Source organism: Myotis myotis, unplaced genomic scaffold (assembly GCF_014108235.1).
Source record: "Myotis myotis isolate mMyoMyo1 unplaced genomic scaffold, mMyoMyo1.p scaffold_m19_p_17, whole genome shotgun sequence".
Lineage (NCBI taxonomy): Eukaryota > Metazoa > Chordata > Mammalia > Chiroptera > Vespertilionidae > Myotis > Myotis myotis.
In genome coordinates this window covers 10935319-10955391 of record NW_023416321.1, presented here as the reverse complement: position 1 = coordinate 10955391, position 20073 = coordinate 10935319, and the positions used below count along the sequence as shown (strand labels likewise).

At 38.0% G+C, this 20073-nt stretch overlaps 1 protein-coding gene across 5 annotated transcripts in view; it reads left to right on the top strand.

Annotated features, from left to right (window-relative positions):
* The window catches only part of LOC118671310 (speckle type BTB/POZ protein), a 76405-nt gene that overhangs the window by 40363 nt on the left and 15969 nt on the right, over window positions 1-20073 (top strand). For 4 of the 5 annotated variants that reach the window (XR_004972737.1, XM_036339352.1, XM_036339354.1 and 1 more), the window contains exons 2-6: window positions 3944-3995; window positions 15289-15432; window positions 16271-16392; window positions 18205-18356; window positions 18479-18606. Coding sequence is in view for 4 of the 5 variants with exons in the window: in XM_036339352.1 (XP_036195245.1) it covers window positions 15355-15432; window positions 16271-16392; window positions 18205-18356; window positions 18479-18606 (480 nt within the window). In the remaining variant the exon portion in view is untranslated. The remainder of the gene's footprint in view (window positions 1-3943; window positions 3996-15288; window positions 15433-16270; window positions 16393-18204; window positions 18357-18478; window positions 18607-20073) is intronic. The other variant, XM_036339353.1, reaches the window with a different exon arrangement.

The following is a 20073-nucleotide window of genomic DNA, read 5'->3' as shown; positions in this document are numbered from 1 at the left end:
TTTGTTAGGGGAAATATAATTTCATTTATATCAACTTTATATAAATCTTACCTATGACTCATTAATATTAATAAGAACACAAATCTGAAACTTGTTAGTAAAACAAACTTTATTCTTTATTTTAAAAAATATATTTTTATTGATTTCAGAAAGGAAGGAAGAGGTAGATAGAAACATCCATGATGAGGGAGAATCATGGATCGGCTGCCTCCTGCAAGTCCCCCGCTGGGGATCGAGCCCACAACCCGAGCATGTGCCCTTGACCAGAAGCGAACCTGGGACCTTTCAGTTCACAGGCCGATGCTCTATCCACTGAGCCAGACCAGCTAGGGCTATTATTAATTTTGACATATAGAAAGAGGAAACTTGTTTTTTGGAGTGTATGGAATTATTGTTTAATCTTTCAAGGATAGAAATCCAAAAGAAAAGGAAATTAATTCAATCATTTATTAAGTAAGTATTTATTTCTGGTCTTCCATGTGCCAGACACCGACGGGTGCAGCAGCAAAATAGACAAGAGTCTACCTTCTTACATTCCAACTACAATAAGGTAGATGACTTCAAGTGCTATAGAAAAAAATAATGGAGGAGTACTATTGGGGCTATAGGGGTAAGGATTACATTTTTAAGTGTGTCAGAGATGGTGACAATTACAGAAAGACCCAATAATGGTGAGGGTGTGTGCCAAGAGAATATCTCAGGGAAGAGTCGTAGAGAGAGGCCAAGTACAAAGCCCTGAGACAGGAACGAGCCTATTCTGTTTGAGGAACAAGAGCAAAGAAGGGCAGTGTGGCTGAAACATTGTGAGCTCAGGAGAATGTAATTGGAGATGAGGCAGGAGAGGAAATGATGTCCAGACTGTGCTGGGGCTTTAAGCCATTGTCAGGATTTTGGCTCTTACTCGGAATGAGATGGGAAGTCATTGGAGGTTTCAGGCCACAATTAAACTAAAACGGTAAAACCAAAATATACTTGTATCCTGGCTTTGCTTTTTCAGAGGCTTTTGTTTATTTCTTATAATACTTTGGGTATTCAGTAATGGCTCCTGGTAGGTAGCCATACATACATAGATTTAAATGTTTGTGTCTGTATTGAAAATTTTCTTGAAATACAGATCTTAGGTGTTATTACATATAAACTCAAAGAAAGCAAGTATAGTAAGAAAGCCTGTTTGTAGGTATTCATTTCTGGGTGGCCCTGCTCTGTTACCCAGTTCTCATCCTAAATTGTCTTGGGGGGTGGGGAATCAAGGGTGTATTGTGCAAGACATTTATTTACTCTTAGACATTGGAAGAAATAAATAGGTATTATTTATAATAAGTATTAAATAAATATATTTAGTAAGTAAATATGTAAATAAAATTTAAACACACACATAGTTGACCCTTAAACAATGCAGGGTTTAGGGGCACCAATTCCCCCATGCAGTTGAAAATCCATGTATACCTTTGACTCCCCCAAATTAAACTAATAGGCTACTATTGACTGGAGGCCTTACCGATAATAGTCAGTGGATACATATGTTGCATGTTATGTGCGTATATACTGTATTACACTATAGTAAGCAAGAGAAAAAATGTTAAGAAAATCACAGAGGGAAAAAATACTGTAGTATTTTTGAAAAAACTCTGTTCATAAGTGGACCCATGCAATTCAAAACCGTGTTGTTCAAGGGTCAACTGTATGTACACTCTTGGATTGTTTTAACATATGTTTTGAACATTTTAATTATGGAACATAATAGAGAAATAACAAAACAACTGTATAAAGATTAATTACAAAAAAAAGTACCTATATAACCAGCAATAGGACCTAGAAATATATCATTGCTACACCCTGAAGAAGCTTGCTGTATGTGCCTCTCCTAGCTTATAAACCATACTTTTGCTCAGAGGTATGACTAGTCTGACATTTATGATAATTACTAGTGACCTGTTAGGTGAAATCGTGCAAGACCTGGGATATCCAACCCCCTCACCCCCATGCCATGGGACGCCCCGAGTCCTGGAGTGCCCTGCCTCCGGTCCGCATGCAGCGGCCGCGGGGCTGTGGAAACCCTGGCAGAAGCAGCGAAAAGTGGCTGCCAGGACCTGCCAGCCCCACCACCGCTGCCCCGCCCCCGCTGTGTGTGCCGCCATCTTGTGACAGCGTTACAGCATGAGAGTCAATTTGCATATTACCTCTTTATAATATAGGATATCCTTACTTTGTGATGTTACTATCTAGGTTTCATTGCAAACCGTATAGCTTAATTTTGTCTGCTTTTGAACTTTATATACATGGAATAATACTGTAAGTGTTCTTTTGTGTCTTCTTTCAGACCAAATAGTATGTTTGTAACTTTCATCCATGTCATTATGTAGAACTGTAGTTTAATTTCATTGCCATATAGCATCATATTATTTGAACATACCCCAACTTATGTAGCCATTCTAGGGTTGATGATGTTTTTGGCCGTTATGAATACTACTACTATGAACTTTTTTTTTTTTTTCATGTGTGCTGATGGAAATGTGCAAGAGGAGTTTCTCTGGGCCATGTTTGAGAGTGAAATTGCTGGATCTTTAGTTTTATTAGATAACAAACTGTTTTTCCAAAGTGGTTGTACTAATTTGTCCTACCAGGAGTGTGAAGAGTGTCCCTGTTCCTCCTAATCCTTACCAGTATTGTCAGACTCTTTAAATTTTGCTAATCCTTTGGGCCTAAACTGTTCATTCTAGCAAATTAACTGAGAAACCAAAACCTTAAACTTAAAAGAGAGGAGAGAGAGAGAGAGAGAGAGAGAGAGAGAGAGAGAATGAGAATGCGCACGCACGCAAAGGACTAAAGGTTTTGACTTTAAGAAACATAGATATTCAGAACATATTTATTTAAGTTCGGTGATAACTTCTGCCTAAGGAGTAGTTACTTACAAGGTCTTAAAGGCATGTTATCTGTCTATACCCTCAGAAGATCAGGAACCTTTTCTGTGTTTTTTGGGGGATGTGTGTGTGTTTTGGAACCACTACATCTCAAATAATGCCTTACACAGTTGGTGTTCAGTAAATATTAATTAAATGAATTCAGCCTGACTCTTGCTACTCGTAAATCTTCTGATCATGATTGTCCTATTTTAACATCAGTAGTTTAAGACAATTTTTGGTGAGGGCTCATTCCATTACTGATAGTAACCAGATTTGGTTTACCAAAATAAGAGAAATTCATTTGTACCAGTGTAACAATTAAAGATAATGTTTACATTTTCAGGAAAAGATGCCGTTTTTAAGGAATTATCCCCAATATATGCAGTACTTCTTTTCCTGCAAAAAGGAAGAGAGCACCAGAATTTTATGACTGCATGAGGCTTCTGAAGCTTTGCACCCACTCTTATTCCTGTTTCTATTTTGAGTCACTTTGTGGGATATGATAGATTATTAGGTAGTGCAATGATGGTGTTTAGCCAAGTTATCTCACCAGTCTTCAACAGGAACCTAATGTTACAACTGTTTATCAAAACTATAGGAAACACGGCTTTGTTTAAATGCATCTTGTTTTGGTGTAATTGACCCACAGAACACTTTTTTAAAGGGGTATTTTACATAAAAACTTCATAGTAATTCTTTCAATATTTTGTGAGGGAGCTGGCAAAAGTGATCACTCCTCTCATGTTACTGTGGGGCAAGCCACTTATTTCATTTTGCTACATTCATAGGCCAGTTCATTAGAATAATTAGCTTTGGATTTTCCTGACTTTAATTTCTAAGTATTATCTTTTTGAAAGATCACTAAAAAAAAAAATAGAGCACTCAGGACTACAGATATAAGAATGGTAATTTGACTTGTAAATCCTAGCAACTGTACACCTCCTTTTGTAAGATTTCCCCATTGCAAAATAGCCAAAGTAAGCATTTGTGTGAGATTCAGAATCTAGTTAAGTCTGATTCATCATCTCTATTTCCAACAGAGATTTCCTGTTAGACAAGACAGATTGGTCTTCCTACTACTGACTTAACTTGGTGAGTTTTCATATAGTTTTATTTTAAATATAGTTTAAGATGAAGAAAAAAGTGGAATGAAATGCATATAAATATTTACCATGACTTTAAAAAATGCACATCTTGAGTGCAGTCAATCTACTGTTTCATTTCAGTGCCAATGGTATGTAAAGTTGGAAGTCATAGAAAGTAAGCAGGTAGGGTGATATTTAAAAAAACAAAACACGAGCATAACAAACTGTGAAAGAAACCCTTTTAATAAGTGCCCTCAAATAAGTTTTATTCTAAATATTCATTCCTGGAGTAAAACTAGAGTTATTCTTCTTGTGACTATTTTATACAGGTAGGATTAGGCTATATAATGATGGTGGAGAAGAGAAAAGATGTTTGGATTTAAAATTTTAATCAACAGTTGATAATGCATGATTTTGAAACCTTAGGGTAAGATTGTTTCTCCCTAGAAAAGATCTTCAGGGAAATTAGAATTGCAGTTTGGTTTTTTTAAAAGATATTTTATTGATTTTTTACAGAGAGGAAGGGAGAGGGAGAGGGATACAGAGTTAGAAACATCCATGAGAAAGAAACATCAATTCAGCTGCCTCTGGCACGCCCCCTATTGGGGATGTGCCCGCAAACCAGGTACATGCCCTTGACCAGAATTGAACCTGGGACTCTTCAGTCCACAGGCCGACACTATCCGCGGAGCCAAACCGGTTAGGGCTAGAATTGCAGTTTAGAAAAGGAGGTACCTTAAAGCAATTCATGGGTTTCATTTTACTCTATAAAAGGAGTTTGATGTTGAGCAGATTGCCTTTGTTGTATGTACCCTTAGAACCCATCTCTTTGTGGGTAACTTTAAAAAAATCATTCTATTATTCTGGCTAGCATCTTAAAACTTTTACTTTGTGGTATGAGATTCTTGCCTCAAATGCTTAAGTATGTTTTTACAGTGTTTTAGTGGGTAAAACAGGTGTTATTGCTTGTTAATCTAAATTCTGACACAAATCATTGGGAGGCAGGAAATTCTGTTAAAGCAGACATTCTGTCTAACTTTCCCTTGTTTTGTCTGCCTGTGTGGTTTCACTTTTTCCTTGTGTCATGAATTTTGGAATGAACATTTAAAGCTGAGAACTTCCTGCCCATCCTTTGTTCCATTTAGTTTAGTTAGAACCTTACCATTTACATAGAAATGGACTTATTTTCATAACTTTAGAATAAGAGAGAATTTATTTTCTGCCAATATTTGCTATGCAAGGAGCATGGGTTCATGTAAACAGTCATCAGATTTCTTTAGTTAAGGCCATAGTTAAAGGAGAAGATGAAAGCATATGTATACCTCCGTCTCTTATAGTTAGAGGGAGGTCTAGGTGTCTCTCATAAAGAGGTAGCTCCAGAAAATACTGAATTCCATTAAAAATAAGTCTTTTTGAAACTAGATAGTATTACATTAGTTAATGCTGAAGGAAATTGATTGCCCATGTAGTAAATGTACCAGATCTCTGGAGCACTGTGAGCCTTTTCAGCGTCTAAGTTAATGAACTTACTCCAAATTGCATACCTTAAGACTAACTTAGCCTTTCTTCTTTGATATGCATTCTTTGGGCCCATACTATAGCCAAATTGTGTTAGCAAGAAATATTTTTAAATGGCTTGGCTAAAGTATAGATGGCAAAGAGAACCACATGTTGAATTTGGCTTCTATAAAGGCCAGAGGACCCTGTGGGTTATGCAACCTCTCCCTGTTTGTTTCATAAAATGACTCTTTAGTTTTTGAGGTCCTTGTAGATTGGACACACTTGAACTGTATTAGGGCCAAGCCTTTCATCTGTTTACTATTTGGATTTTATAAGGTTCCTCATAGTTGTAGTGGAAGGAAAAGAGTGAAAAACCTTTCAAATCTCAAAACAAACTTTGGGAATATAATTATATATAAATAGAATCTTCTTAGCCATAAGGTTTTCTTTCTCCCTCTCACTTCTCCCCCTCCTCTCCCTCCTTCCCCCTTCCCACCGCTTCTTTAATTTTAATAATTCTGTTCCAGCTCTTGTTTTAGAATAAATTTTCTCAACCTAGAGGAGAAATCTTTGATAACATGTGGGATGTGTTAAAATCTTCATCTTTTCTAACTTTGCTCTTTGTGGCCTTAGAGATTTTCGCCCAGGCCATTCCGTTGAATTAACATGTTGTTATAATTTGTGAAAAGATTGGAGTTGCTGATTGTTTAGTTTTGCCTACCCAACTTCATTTCTAAAGGTGTTTTCCTTTGGAACTGAGATCCACTTTGAAGTGAAATAGCCCCATTATAATCAGATTTGTTTGCTGATTTGGATTCATGTCGTTCCATTTCAGACATCTCCCAAATGATGGATTTTGAAAGTAATGTGTGGAGAAGCTTAATCTGATGAACCCTCATCTGCCTTTTTTAAAAAGCAGTTGGAGGAGTTTTCTTTTTCCTAGCAGGGTTCTAATTAAGAGCAGCACCTGATGGTGTTAAGCCAGGTCTTGTGAAATTTGTGGTTATTGTAGCCATGGTTTATTCTGCTGTGTCCTCCATCCAAGTGGAGACAGGATATTTTTCTTCCGTTGTTGTTTTGTAGATGTATTTAGCTCAGTAGCAATTTGTATTTAAATTAAAAGCAAAAACAAAACTCAAAAAGTCTTTTTAAGGTCTAAGGAGACATAATTCTACAAGACTGTTGAGTGGCACCTGCCTGTCTCTTTCCAGGAGAGGCCTCTCCGTGTGGAGCAGAGCATGCATTGCATTGCCCCTGGACATATTTTGGGGGTAGAGAATTAGGCTAATGTGTCTATGTCAACAACTCTCACATAATGGATAGTTTTCAGTGGAAGGGAATGATTCCCCAGACCTTAACTTAAATTGGCAATACATTTTTCTGCTCTTTGATTATTTTGCTACCTGGAAAAGTTGCATCCAAAGTGAAAATTATTCCATATTTTAACCTTTGAGCTGGCTGCTAAGGTCTCCTTGGGGACAGGGACACTTTGTAGTTATTTATAACCTTAGAAAAGGGCAGTATGACTGTAAACAGCCAGCACAAACTGAGGCTTGCGAGTCAGTGGAAGCATTTGTTGGTTATCTCACTACTTTCTATGAGTTGAAATTCATGTACCTTCTTGTTCATTCTGACTTTGTCTGGATGAGCCTTACTAGCCAGGCTAGTCCATAAAACTCTATCTTATAACACTTAGATTGAGGAGAAGAAGGAAAAATAACCATTTCAGGTACAAAAGCGTATCTAATCCTCACAATCATTTTAGATTCTATGCTTGTCTAAAAGATATCTGTAAACTGGGAAGATCTTAAAGGTATTGACCTGCATACATAATACTATGCTTGTTTCTGAGTTTTTCTTATATACAACAGTTGCAAGAGCAATTCAACTCTTAATTAGATAAATATTTGGCGGTGGCAGAAAGTATGTTCTACATCTTAGTTTGGTATAGGAAAAACTTAGTTACATATCTAGATATGTTTTAAGGTATGTATTTGTGTGTGTGTGTGTGTGTGTGTGTGTGTACGTACATATATTTTTTATATATTTACATAATAAATAAAAATCTTAGATTTTTTTTAATCAAAGAAGAGTGTAGTTTTTGGAATGTATTCTTTAAAATTGGTGTGAGATCAACTGGTAATTTTCTTTGTTTAATGTTCTGTTGTTTTAAAAGTATGCCTGGGTTCCTATGCTGTTATTCATTCAGCAACTCCCAAACTTTAACATTTTAACTAGAGCTTGTTAAGGAAAAGCTAGGATTTCAAGACAGAGTCTAGTTATTCAGCAACAATTTTATTAACAAATATTTACTTTTTAATATGTTTCTATTGATTTTAGAGAGAGAGGAAGGGAAACGGAGAGAGAGATAGAAACATTGATGAAAGCGATGATCGGCTGCCTTCTGCATAACCCGCACCCGGGATAGAGCCTGCAACCCGGGCATGTGCCTGAATGGGAATCAAACCGAGGACCTCGCAGTGCATGGGTTGATGCTCAACCATTGAGCTACACTTGCCAGGAACAAATATTTATTGAGTGCCTACTATACCATTAGGCACACGGGGGATGCTCTTCTCTCATTGAGCTTAACTTCTAGTGGGGAAGACCATAGACAAGTAAAAAAAATTAAAACAATAATTTCAGGTGGTGGTAATAAAGAAGAAAATAAAATAGGGTAATATGAAGAAAGGGAGGGACTAGAAGTGGGCTTTAGATCAGATGGTCAGAGAAGACCTCTCAGGATATTACATTTGATAGAATATCTAAAAGACAAGAGGGAGCCAGCTATGAAAAGAACCGAGGGAAGAAAGAGCTTTTCAGGTAGAGGAAAGAGTCTGGTGTGTTCACCAAATAGAATTAATGGCCCGAGTGGCTGGCATGGTGCTTGAGAAGCCCAAGTGTTAGATGAGGTCAGGGAGGTGCAATGAGGCCTTGGCTGTGATGACAGAAGGTACAGGATAGCAGGGGAAGCCACTGAAGAATTCCTGTCTTATCTCTCATAAGCATCAGATTTAGAAGCCATCTCATAACTTAAAAAAATTATTTGTAAATGCTGCTTATTCCTTTAAAATTTTTTACTTATTATTTGAAAAGGTAATATAGTCACATAGTTAAAAATTCAGAAAGTACAAAAGGGAATACAATGGAAATTCTTCCCAACCAGGTACCCAGTTTCTTTCCTTGAAAGTAACCAATGTCTCTAGCTTTACATATATATATCTTTTAAAAATATGTTAAAACAAATAGCTTTGCCCCTTTAAATAGAAAGAGCTTTCTCCTTCCTTTTTAAAATTTTTTTTATTTTTTTGTTAATCCTTACCTGAGGATATTTTTCCATTGATTTTTAGAGAGAGTGGAAGGGAAGGGGAGAGACAGAGAGAGAAACATCCATGAGTTGCCTCCTACACGCACCCCAACCAGGCCCGGGGATCAAGCTTGAAACCAAGGTGCATGCTCTTGAGCGGAATCAAACCCGAACCCTTCAGTCTCAGGGCCAATGCTCTATCCACTGAGCCAAACCAGCTCGGGCTCTCATTCCTTTTTATTAAAAACAGATGCTTATTACATTGTCTGTATCATAATTTAATCCCCTCTTCATAGATTTTTAGGTTATGTCTATTATTTTGTGATTACAAATAGCGTTATAGTGAGAAAAATTTTATATTTATCATATCATATAGTAGGTTAAATTTCTAGAAGTGGAATTGCTGAATCAAAGAATATATGCATTTTTTATTCATTCTGATATACATTTCTCTTGATGGAGAGTGTAACAATTTATGCTCTAATCAGAAATGTTCTTCTTATCCTGGACAAGTATTATCAGACATTTTGATCTTTGCCAACTCACTGGGTGAATCAGTGTGCAGCTTAATTTGCATTTGTCTTATTATGAGTGAAAGTTGAACATATTTTCACATACTTAAGAACCATTGGTATTAACATTCCTGTAAACTATTGGCTGTTCTTTGCCCATTTTTCTTTTAGGCTGTTGACTTTTTTCGCATTGATCTTTAGATTCACTTAATACTAAATACCTCTTAAAGATTTCAAAAACAAACAGTATTATATATCAGCTTATATCTTAATTTTTTTAAAAAGCAGCTATCTTTAACTTATAAATTGTGTTGTTATTAATCCTCACTTTAGGATGTTTTTTCCATTGATTTTTAGATAGAGTGGAAGAGGGAAGGAGGAAGGGGAGAAGGAAAGAGAAAGAAACATCAATGTGAGAGACACACATTGATTGGTTGCCTCCTGAATGTGCCCGGACCGAGGCAGGGATTGAACCTGCAATCCAGGTACATGCCCTTGACTGGGAATTGAACCCATGACCCTTCCATGCACGGTCCAATGTTCTAACCACTGAGCACACCAGCCAGGGCTAACTTACAGATTTTATAAAGAACATGATAAGGGACATAAGAGAAACCAAATCTTTCCTTTGCTGATTGAGGTCTCTCTTTGATGACTCTTAGTTTTATTTTAAGAAGTATCTCTAAATTTTTAAAAAGTGCATTTAGTATTTGGTTATACTAGATTGAACTAAAAAAAAGTTTACCTATAATAAATATTCAAAAGTCATTCAAATGTTGCAATAGAGAAAGTCAGTATGACCTATAATAATCTGTCCTTGGGGTTATGAGAAAGAAGTTATTACTTCCTGGGCTATATATGATTGAAGACACTATAACAGAAGAAACACAAACCCTCCTTTGAAGTCACATCAGTTTTGCAAAAATGAGTATACGCAAATCTTTCTATAGTTTAGTTTCTTCTCTCTCTCCCCCCCTCCCTTTCTTCCTCTCTCCTTCCCTTAATTGTCAACAATCTTTTTGGCTTCTTCTGTTTTGAAAATGCAAACGTCTCTCAGGTTTAAAATAGTTATGACATTGGGGTTTTTCCTTACTTGGAAACTGTACAAGTCTTTAAACCAAAAGAAGAAAAAAGTGACAGGCTTTTAAAAAGTCCCTAACAAACCATTCTTTGACAAGAAGCAATCTTCCCAGCCATCGAACTTGTGCATGTTTGTGTAGTATGTTGAGCCACATGAAATTGCCCATATTTGGCTATTTTCAGCCTACTGAACAATTACATGGATCAATCTGGTATATCCACAGTCTATTTCTGTAATTTAAAGGCCAATGGGTAGAAGGCTAATGCATAGATATCATGTATGGATTATGCCTGTTTTAGTTGTTAAAAAAAATTATCTGAATGATTAGATTAGATTGAAGATGGACGAATGCTTGTAGAGAATAAAAGAAAGATAAAAATAACTGTATAAATTGTCTAACACTTATCAGAGAGTGTGCTAGCCTAGCTCTGTGTATACTGCAGGTTAAACTGTTGCAACACTTTCCCCTGTTGTATCCTGAAAGAATCCCGGTTATGTAAGAGTTTAATTCAGATTACTGATTTTTGTCTTCAGAATGAATGAAATGATAGCCAATCCTTTTCTCCATGTAGAATGAAGATATACTTAATACTGGATGAAAAATTCACTTTACCAGGGCTGAAACTTGAGACTGCCAGGCTAGGAGTTTTTGGCTTTGTTTATAACTCATTCAAAAGAACAAATTAATGATTTTCATTACATTGCAAATCTAATATACTCAGCACTGTTCAAAGCGCTCTTTTAGAGATATGTGAAAGAAACAAATAGAAAAGTTAATGGACTTGAATGCAATTGGATAAATGTTTCAGCCATCAAAGTATTTTTGCTGAATGCCTTGTTCCAGGCAGGCTGTTAGGTGGTGAAGCGGGTATAAGGAATAGTTGCAAGTTTCTTTTAAGGAACTTAAAGTTTACTAGAGGCAACAGAAGTGTTCATAAGTGTTAAAGAAGGCAGAAAAGAAGTGCACTGTGTAGGTTCAATGAAAGTGTCTGCATCATAATACCGGCTAGGAAACATTCTGTTAGGGATTGTTATTAGTTGCTATCTGATTATTACCTTCATTGGAATTTAAGCAGTATTACAGTTGACAGGTATTTTAAGTATATTTCTTGGTCTACTCAGAAGAGGTGTAACCTCACAGGTCAGGATTTAATAGAGTGAACAGAAAAATAAGTGGTGGTATATAACAGATATGTTCAGCCTCAGAGTTGTCAATACACTGGGAAGTTTTGCTAAGCTTTGGAGAACAAATTTCTCATTTGAGAACTTGACAGTTTGTCCTAACTTGTTTGAAGTCGGGAACAATATATTTTGGTGCTAGTTGTCTCCTACAAAGGTTCTCAAACCATGACCCTCAAATAGACCTCTTTTCTAAAATTGTTTTTCTGCTGGGCATCTGCAGTAGTTGGCGTAAAGTGCTAGAGAGTTCATGTAACACCAGGCTGCTTTGCTGATCAACACTTCGCCCATGGTGCCTGCTATGAGTGAAATTAATTAGACTTGTGCTATCCTAGTCAATTTCCCTCTCAGCAGGTTGTGTGGTTAGAGCTCCTCAGAGTCTAAGGCTGATTCTGCAGTTCTTCTAGCTACCAGGTTGACAGACATTTTTTAAAAATTGGAAGAAAGGTGATATTATTAAAAAACACACAACAACAATAAAAGACTTGGCTACAAAATGAGTTAGAAGCAAAAAAGAAAAAAAATGGCCAAGACTAAAGTATTTTTTTTCTGGTTGTAATAATGGACCATGGTTCAATAGCAACAATTAAGCCATTAAAATAAACAGGTTTTAAAATTTGTACTTTTCTTAGACCTAGAGAATTCTTAAGTTGTTAATTATTAGATAAATTGGAACTATTTTTAAAACTTCAAGATAAACTCAAATTAGTATGTTATAATTGTTTAGGATAGAGCTGAGCCTGCACCCCACACCTCTAGAGCCACATTTTATGCTCTTAACTAACATGTACATTTTACATCTTTTAAGATTTTGAAATTTCATTCTGGCCTCTAGCAGAATGGTCTACCATTACTGGCAGTAATGGTAACTGGGATTTGTAAAACTGCTTTATGGTGATTTACTCATTGCTAGACAAACAGTTCTGTGACAATGTGTTTTCCCTCAAGTGCAAGCCTACTGTGATCATATGTGATCCAGTATAGCATTTGGTCTCTTTTCTTGAAGTTTTCGTGGAATCAGGAATTGCACCAACCAAGGAGGCTCAAATGCCAATGCAATGCTTAGTTTGCTAGCTTAAGTGAAATAGTACATCATGTTTAAGATTGTTAACTCCATCTCTGATTATATGGGATGCTTTAGTTGTAAATGCCTATAGAATAGTGTTTAAAACCAGTGGGGACTCTGGTCAGACCAATGGTATTACTCTGTGAGGGTAATAACTCCCCCTCCATGATCTATAGTAATAAAAGGGCAATATGCTAATTAGACCAGATGTCTTCCAGGCGTCATTCTGGATGTCCTTCCTGACAAAGCCAGGGCTGGAGGGAAGCCAGCCCGGGTCCCGGATGCCTGCAGGTGGCCGGAGGAGAGAAGCAGCCCAGGTCCCAGGTGCCGGAGGGAAGCCAATGCCGACAGCTGGGGGAAGGAAGGCCTACTTTTGCACAAATTTTTGTGTATTGGGCCTCTAGTTATTACATAAGTGTCAGTGACTGTGTATGAGTTGAGGGATTTTTTTTTTTTTCTGTAATTCATTTATACCTATTTCTCCAAATGCTTTGAGGCAGTTTCCAAAAACACTTAATAGAAAAGAATAATCAGTTGAAGGAATTACAGTAAAGGGAATAACAATGTTAAGTAAATAATAAAGCTATTATAGAATGAGCATTTGAATCTGTATAAAATATAGCATATAGAATAACCTATAGTTTCAAAAGATCATGGGACCTCCCCGAGTCCCGGAGTCCCACCCAGTGTGGCCAGTTCGCTGTAGGTTGGCCCCGAGTCCTGGAGTGCTGCCCCAATGCCCCGCCTCCGGGCTGCGTGGAATGGTCGCCAGGCCCCGCCCCCACGGCACACTTGTGGCGCTGTGGAAACCCCACCAGAAGACGCGCGAAGTGAACGCCAGGACCCCCGTGCCCCTGCAGGGCCGCAGGAACCCTGGCGGAAGCCATGCAGAGCGGCCACCTCCCCCCCCCCCCCACTGTGTGCACTGCCATCTTGTAATGTGTTATAGTGTGAGGGTCAATTTGCATATTACCTCTTTATTATATAGGATGGATAACCCAATTTATTTCTCTTCTCCTTTGAATGGATTTTCAGTTTGCTTCTAGCTTTTTCATTGTTATAAACAATGCTACATTGAACACACTTGTCTATGTCTTCTTGTGCCCATGTGCAGTTTCTCTAGGGCAGTGGTTCTCAAAATGTGGTTCCAGGACCAGCATATCAGGATCATGTGGGAACTTTGTTAGAAATGCAAATTTAGAGGCTCATTCCAAACCTCTGAATCAGAAACTCTGAGGGTGAGGCTCAGTAACCAGTTTTGTAGGTGATTCTGACACGCACTAAAATTTGAGAACCACTATTCTGGTGCAGTATTATAGTTAAAAGTAGAATTGCTGAGCCTTAGTGTACACACATACTCAACTTCACAAGATATGGCCAGATTCCCATCCAAAATACTTTCCCACCAACAGTGTATGAAAGTTCCCATATCCCCCCCTCACGGTTTGGTTGATTTTTCTTTCCTCCTGCAGGTCTTATAGATGTAAAATGTTTTAGAGCAACTTCCTTCCTTCCTTCCTTCCTTCCTTCCTTCCGTCCTTCCTTCCTTCCTTTTTTTTATGAATGATATTTTTGTAAGGTAGCTGGCCTTTTTCTTAATGATTTTATAGAAACAATTTATATACCAATTCATATATTAATGAAATTTTTTTTTTCATGCATTGCAAGGAGCTTTATTTTTTCAGTTTGGCTTTGTTTATAATTCTTAAGAAAATTGTAACCTAATTCACCAATTTTTTGAGTGGCATTGGAGGGGAGAATTTTGAATTGAATTTGATTTACTACTGGGACACCCTGCTAAGATATATAGCAGTTATTTGAAATGGTCTGAGCCTTATGAGAGAAGTCAAAGTTAGAGAGATTTAGGAAATATTTTTATCAAGGCAGAAATTTGACACTGTTGGGATGGATAAAATTGCCATGAAAGAGAACGTTGATTGAGAAAATGACTGAGGATTAAACCATGGGGAGCAATAGTGAAGGAAGAGCATCCAACAAAAAAGATTGAAGAATGATCATAGAACAGAGAGGGCAAGAGCAAGGAGAAGAATCTGGAAAATTGAATAGTGATGGGGTATAAGTGGGGAGGGATCTCTGCTGCAGAGAAAGTAGCACATCTAAGAAAGGGGTAAATGTTGCCCTTCAAGAGAGCAGCTAGCCATGGGCTGAGGAATAGAAACCTACTCTTCATTAGTTTGTACTAAAGTATAAGAGAAGATGAGACAGTGGTTAGAGAGGTAACAAGATCATTTCCCCTCAGGAGTAGAGTATTTGTGTCTTAGGTGAAGGAGCTGGTGGCATAGTTGTGTGCGGTGTTCACTATGCTATCTCCTCTTCAGGCAGCCTTTCCATAGATGTACTTCATATACCCATTGAGTAAATTCATTCGGTAAGATAATGTTAAGTATTGTGCAGAGGATTAAAATAGGGTGATGTAATTGTTATTAGGAGACTGTATTAGAATAGGCGATCTTCTCCGAGGTTAACACTTAAGTTTGGGATTGGACTTGTAAGTAGCTATTTGAATAATATGAGTAGAGAATTCTAGGCAGGAGACAAAGTTTCTAGTCTTTGTCTAGACTAGAAGGTCAAACAGAAATAGTAGGATCATGTGCCATTAATCTAAAACATCCTTTTGCTTTTTCTGTCAACCAGGGTGAAGAGAAAACAGAAATCTTTGTCCTCTGACTTTGGAAATCTTGTTTAACCTTCAAACTGGCGATGTCAAGGGTTCCAAGTCCTCCACCTCCGGCAGAAATGTCGAGTGGCCCTGTAGCTGAGAGCTGGTGCTACACACAGGTAAGTTATGTTTTCACCCTGTAAATCTTTGCATGTTGGGAGGATTTGGTGGGCAATAGGAATACAATTTCTTTCGACACTGGGTTTTCTGCTTTCTCAGAGACATAACTGCCAGATAGTAGATAGGTAAGATATTTGTCAGCTTTCCATTCCTTGGTTTTCCAAGTGGAATCTGAATACCCTAGGCCATGGTTTTTCACTGGAGATTAAAAGGGGGGACTCTGAAATTAGATCCACTTACATCCTCCTTGATGGAAATGTGTTCCTGTGTTGGGCAACTCAAAAGGAAACTAGGTTTGAGATTTTCAACCCCAAGTAGTAGCATCAACATCTCAATTGTCAAACACTGCTCTGAACAAAGGCTCATTATAGGTATGGCTTTGTCATCTGCTTTCCCAACCCTGTCCATGTTTTTCCTACTTTCCATTCGGTATTTCTCAGAAGCTGAGAAAAGCTATGAAAGCAGTTGGTCACTGTGAGATTTCTTAAAACGTGGATGAGGGCCCTGCCGGTGTGGCTCATGTGGCACATGCCCAGGTTTCAGGCTCAGTCTCCTATAGGGGGTGTACAGGAGGCAGCTGATCGATATTTTTCTCTCATCGATGTTTCTGTCTCTATTTCTCTCCCTTCCTTTCTCTCTCTTAAAGTCAATAAAAACATACATTTTTAAAATGTGGAAGAGGGACCTACGGTGAGAGAAAAGCTGAGCCTCCATGCTGGCCAAATAGTGCTGTCTTCGTCTGGGATCATGTAGAGGGAGGGAGCAGAAACAATGATCTGGGCTTCAGCCTGTTTTTTAGGTCACCCACTTATTTAATTCCTGGTTTTCTATCAACAGATCAAGGTAGTGAAATTCTCCTACATGTGGACCATCAATAACTTTAGCTTTTGCCGGGAGGAAATGGGTGAAGTCATTAAAAGCTCAACCTTTTCATCAGGAGCCAATGATAAACTGAAATGGTGAGGAAGAACACATCTAGCTGTAAAAGTATTTCTAAAAGTTGCCTGTTTTGCTTGGTTTTATGGGGAGATTGACTAGAATGTAAGGTACTTGGAGATAGGGACTTTGTACTTAAAATTCCCCAGCGTCTACGACTGTGCCTGCTACACATAGGTGCTTGCTATGTAATTGTTGAATTAATTTAATGAGTATATCAGGGATCTGCAAATTCAAATGGCTGTAGGGTAATGTAAATGAGTAAAGAGGGCCAGTGTTGTAAAAGATAATCCATATCTGGTGTAAGTGTTGACTATTAGGCAAACCAGCTGGTGTCCTTCTAAAAGGGGCAGTGGTTACTGAGATCCAGCTGACTATAGCTGTATGTGAATAAGGGCTGATCATTGCCATATTTTCTGATTCTTTAAGTAAAGCAAGAAATCCAGATTTTAACATACAGTCTCTTGACTTTTAAAATGACTGTTTTTAAAAAATAAAGATTTATTTGCTTATGGAACTGGAATGCACAGGGTGTAGGATGGTTTTGAAGCTTAGTTCAATCCAGCATCTAGTGTTTAGATTAAGGACCCCATTTCTCTCTGCTCTGCCCTGCTCTCCATGCTGTTGGAGATCTCAAGTCTAATGTCCCTTGTGCTTGAAGGATGACTTGCATTAGTAACGGCATAACCCACTACCACCCAACAGAAGCCTTTGGACTTCCTCTGAAGTAACTGTGGTCATGCATATACTGATTGGTTTAGGTCTGGGTTCCACCAATTACTCCCTGTGGCAAAGGGGTCAGTCCTATCTAAACCATGTGTCCTCTTGACGAGGAGCAGGCAATCAAGGGTGTTATCATGTGCTCACTGCAAAGACCAGAACACATGTCTGCGAACCACCAGTTTTGACTTCTGATAACCCACTGAACGTTAAATAGCTCCCCATTTAGATTTGTTGGCTATATACATTAAGCAGTGTACTACTAAATGTTGAGAGAGAATGCTTATTCATAGGCATCGTATTTAAATCTACATCTTCAACACAGTGTATAGTGATATGAGTGGCATATGCACTCCCTAGAGAGGCATTGGATTGAGCCACCTGTTTGTGAGAGGTGTCATAACACTGGCAAGGCCTTGGGGATGCATATGGCCTATCTGGTAGAAGCTGTATCTGAACCACATGCAGTTCAACTGACATTTACAACTTAACTCAGTGGAACCTATTAAATTCTGTCTGAATTTTGTTTTGATTCATTGGTAACAGATTGGCATCTCTGACTATATAGCGTGGAGCTATACCCTGGGAGTTTACTTTTATCTGTGCTTTCTCCGTGCTGTCGCCTTTATTTTAATCTTATAATATTATTACCAGATTGATAAAGTATCTGGAAAAGATTGGGTACTATTCACATATTTCTCTCAAATACTTTTTTCTTTCCCAAGGTGATATTTAAGGGCTTGTTGACATTTTTTTCATGGTTTCACCACAGTCCCAACAAAATTAGGGGCTGCTTCTCCTGAGATTGAGGATTAGAATAGCCTGACTTTGAAAATATTTTAGGGGGTAAAAGTGATTTGGGAGATTATGGGGAAAGAGGCAGGGATGTAAGGGATGTGTTGTCAGATTCTAGTTGACTCAGGTTGCTCTAAAAAAGTGGCTCTGAAGTAGTCATTCTACTAAATCAGAATTTCCTGGTTATGGGGCCTGAGCTTGTTTATATTTTAAACATCTCCCTCTCTTGATTCTGATGTTCTAATTCTCTCCTATCACTTCACCAGCCTATAAAGCATGGATGTTTTCAACATTTTTCCCCCCCTATCTGTTTTGGGCAGGTGTTTGAGAGTAAACCCAAAAGGGTTAGATGAAGAAAGCAAAGATTACCTGTCACTTTACCTGTTACTGGTTAGCTGTCCAAAGAGTGAAGTTCGGGCAAAATTCAAATTCTCCATCCTGAATGCCAAGGGAGAAGAAACCAAAGCTATGGGTAAATGTTCTCTTCTTTGTTTGATTCTTTATTTTCACATCCAGCAACTTCATACACTGACAAGTTATAGATTTGATCTGGTTTTTTGAGTAACCCTAAATATAACTTTTTTTTCACCTCAGAGAGTCAACGGGCATATAGGTTTGTGCAAGGCAAAGACTGGGGATTCAAAAAATTCATCCGTAGAGATTTTCTCTTGGATGAAGCCAACGGGCTTCTCCCTGATGACAAGCTTACCCTCTTCTGTGAGGTGAGTGCTTCTTCCCCACTGTGAGACTAGCCGTTCCCAGGCCTGGTCAGTAGTGGCCGATGTAATCGTATTGTATCAGGAATAGAGAATGGGAAGAACCCCCAGGTGGAATGGTGTTGCACAAACGTTATTGATATGACTGGTTGAAAACTGCTGTGATTTCAAGGTTGTTGGGCATCTAGCTTTCCACTTGTTACTGTTCTTCAAAACAAAGATTGTGTACAATCTTGGTATTTATGATTTTTGAATTGCTTGGGTCAGGATTCTGGCTTTTTCTTGGCGGGGTTTTTCAGATAGCATTTGGAAGGACTGTTACTTCAAGCTGAGGAGAATGGCCAGCAAATATATGTGTATATTTGTTCCTTAAACTTTATGGCTTCTTCTTGAGTATGAAGTCCACATATGTTTGACTGTAGATCACTTTTCTTTTCTGCTCTTTGAACTGGATGACTTATCAGGAGTTGAATGTCTCTGGATTGTCTTGCTAGAGTAATTGTGAAATAGGAAGGTGAGAATCCTCTATTCTAGAGTGAAGGTTATATAAAGCTCTCTAACTCATAATAGCTGAGCGTTATCTGTAGTCTGTTAGGCAAGTCCTTCTCACCAACAACTTAAAAGCCTTTTTTAGGTTTACAAGAGAAGTCTTGAAGTAAAATTCCCAAACTGAGAGTGAGTTGGAAAGTGGTTTCTTTAATGACTATTTACTAAGAAGTCATTTCATGCTCTTATCAACACATTTATAAATATTCATAAGCTCACAGTGTAATAAACGAATAAAACCTCCAGTCAACTTAGATGGCAGTGTTTCCTATACATTGTATGGTCAAGAAGCCACTTCCTGAGCAGCAGCGCTTGACAAGAATGACCACTGTATTTTCCTGGGGACGGTGCAGGCAAGTTCCTACAGTTGTTCTGTCAAGTAATAGGCGTGCACTGTGAGTTAATGACAGTCCCAAAGCATGTCACCACCTGTGCAGCCGGGGAGGGTGTCCCTTAGGAATCATGCCCTTTTGTAGAAGAGGACTGGCCAGTGGGAGCTGGCTTTTTTTCTGAGTCACAGCTTAATTATTTCCACAGAATAGTACCTCATGGTTAGGAAATTTTGGAAGCATCATTTATTAAGATATCACACTGAATATGTAAAATGCAGTTTTCATAATAGCTGCCTTATAATAAAAAAAGGAAATACTAGCAGGATGACACCTAGGTAAATACAGAAATTGTTGCAGTTGTTTTTTGTCTGATGAACGTTAAATTTGAATTCCATGTAATCTAACTAGTTACATACTCAGTTGCCCAAGTAAGAAATGAATACAACTAGGTGGTTTTGTATGAAGTTAAATGTTATATAAATAGACCATCAATTTAATCTTCACCTATCTTAAAGACCTAAATTTCAGAAAAATTTAAATATAGTGGAAAATTCTAATTTCTCTTGGAAATGAAAGCCAATCTCAACTGTTCTCT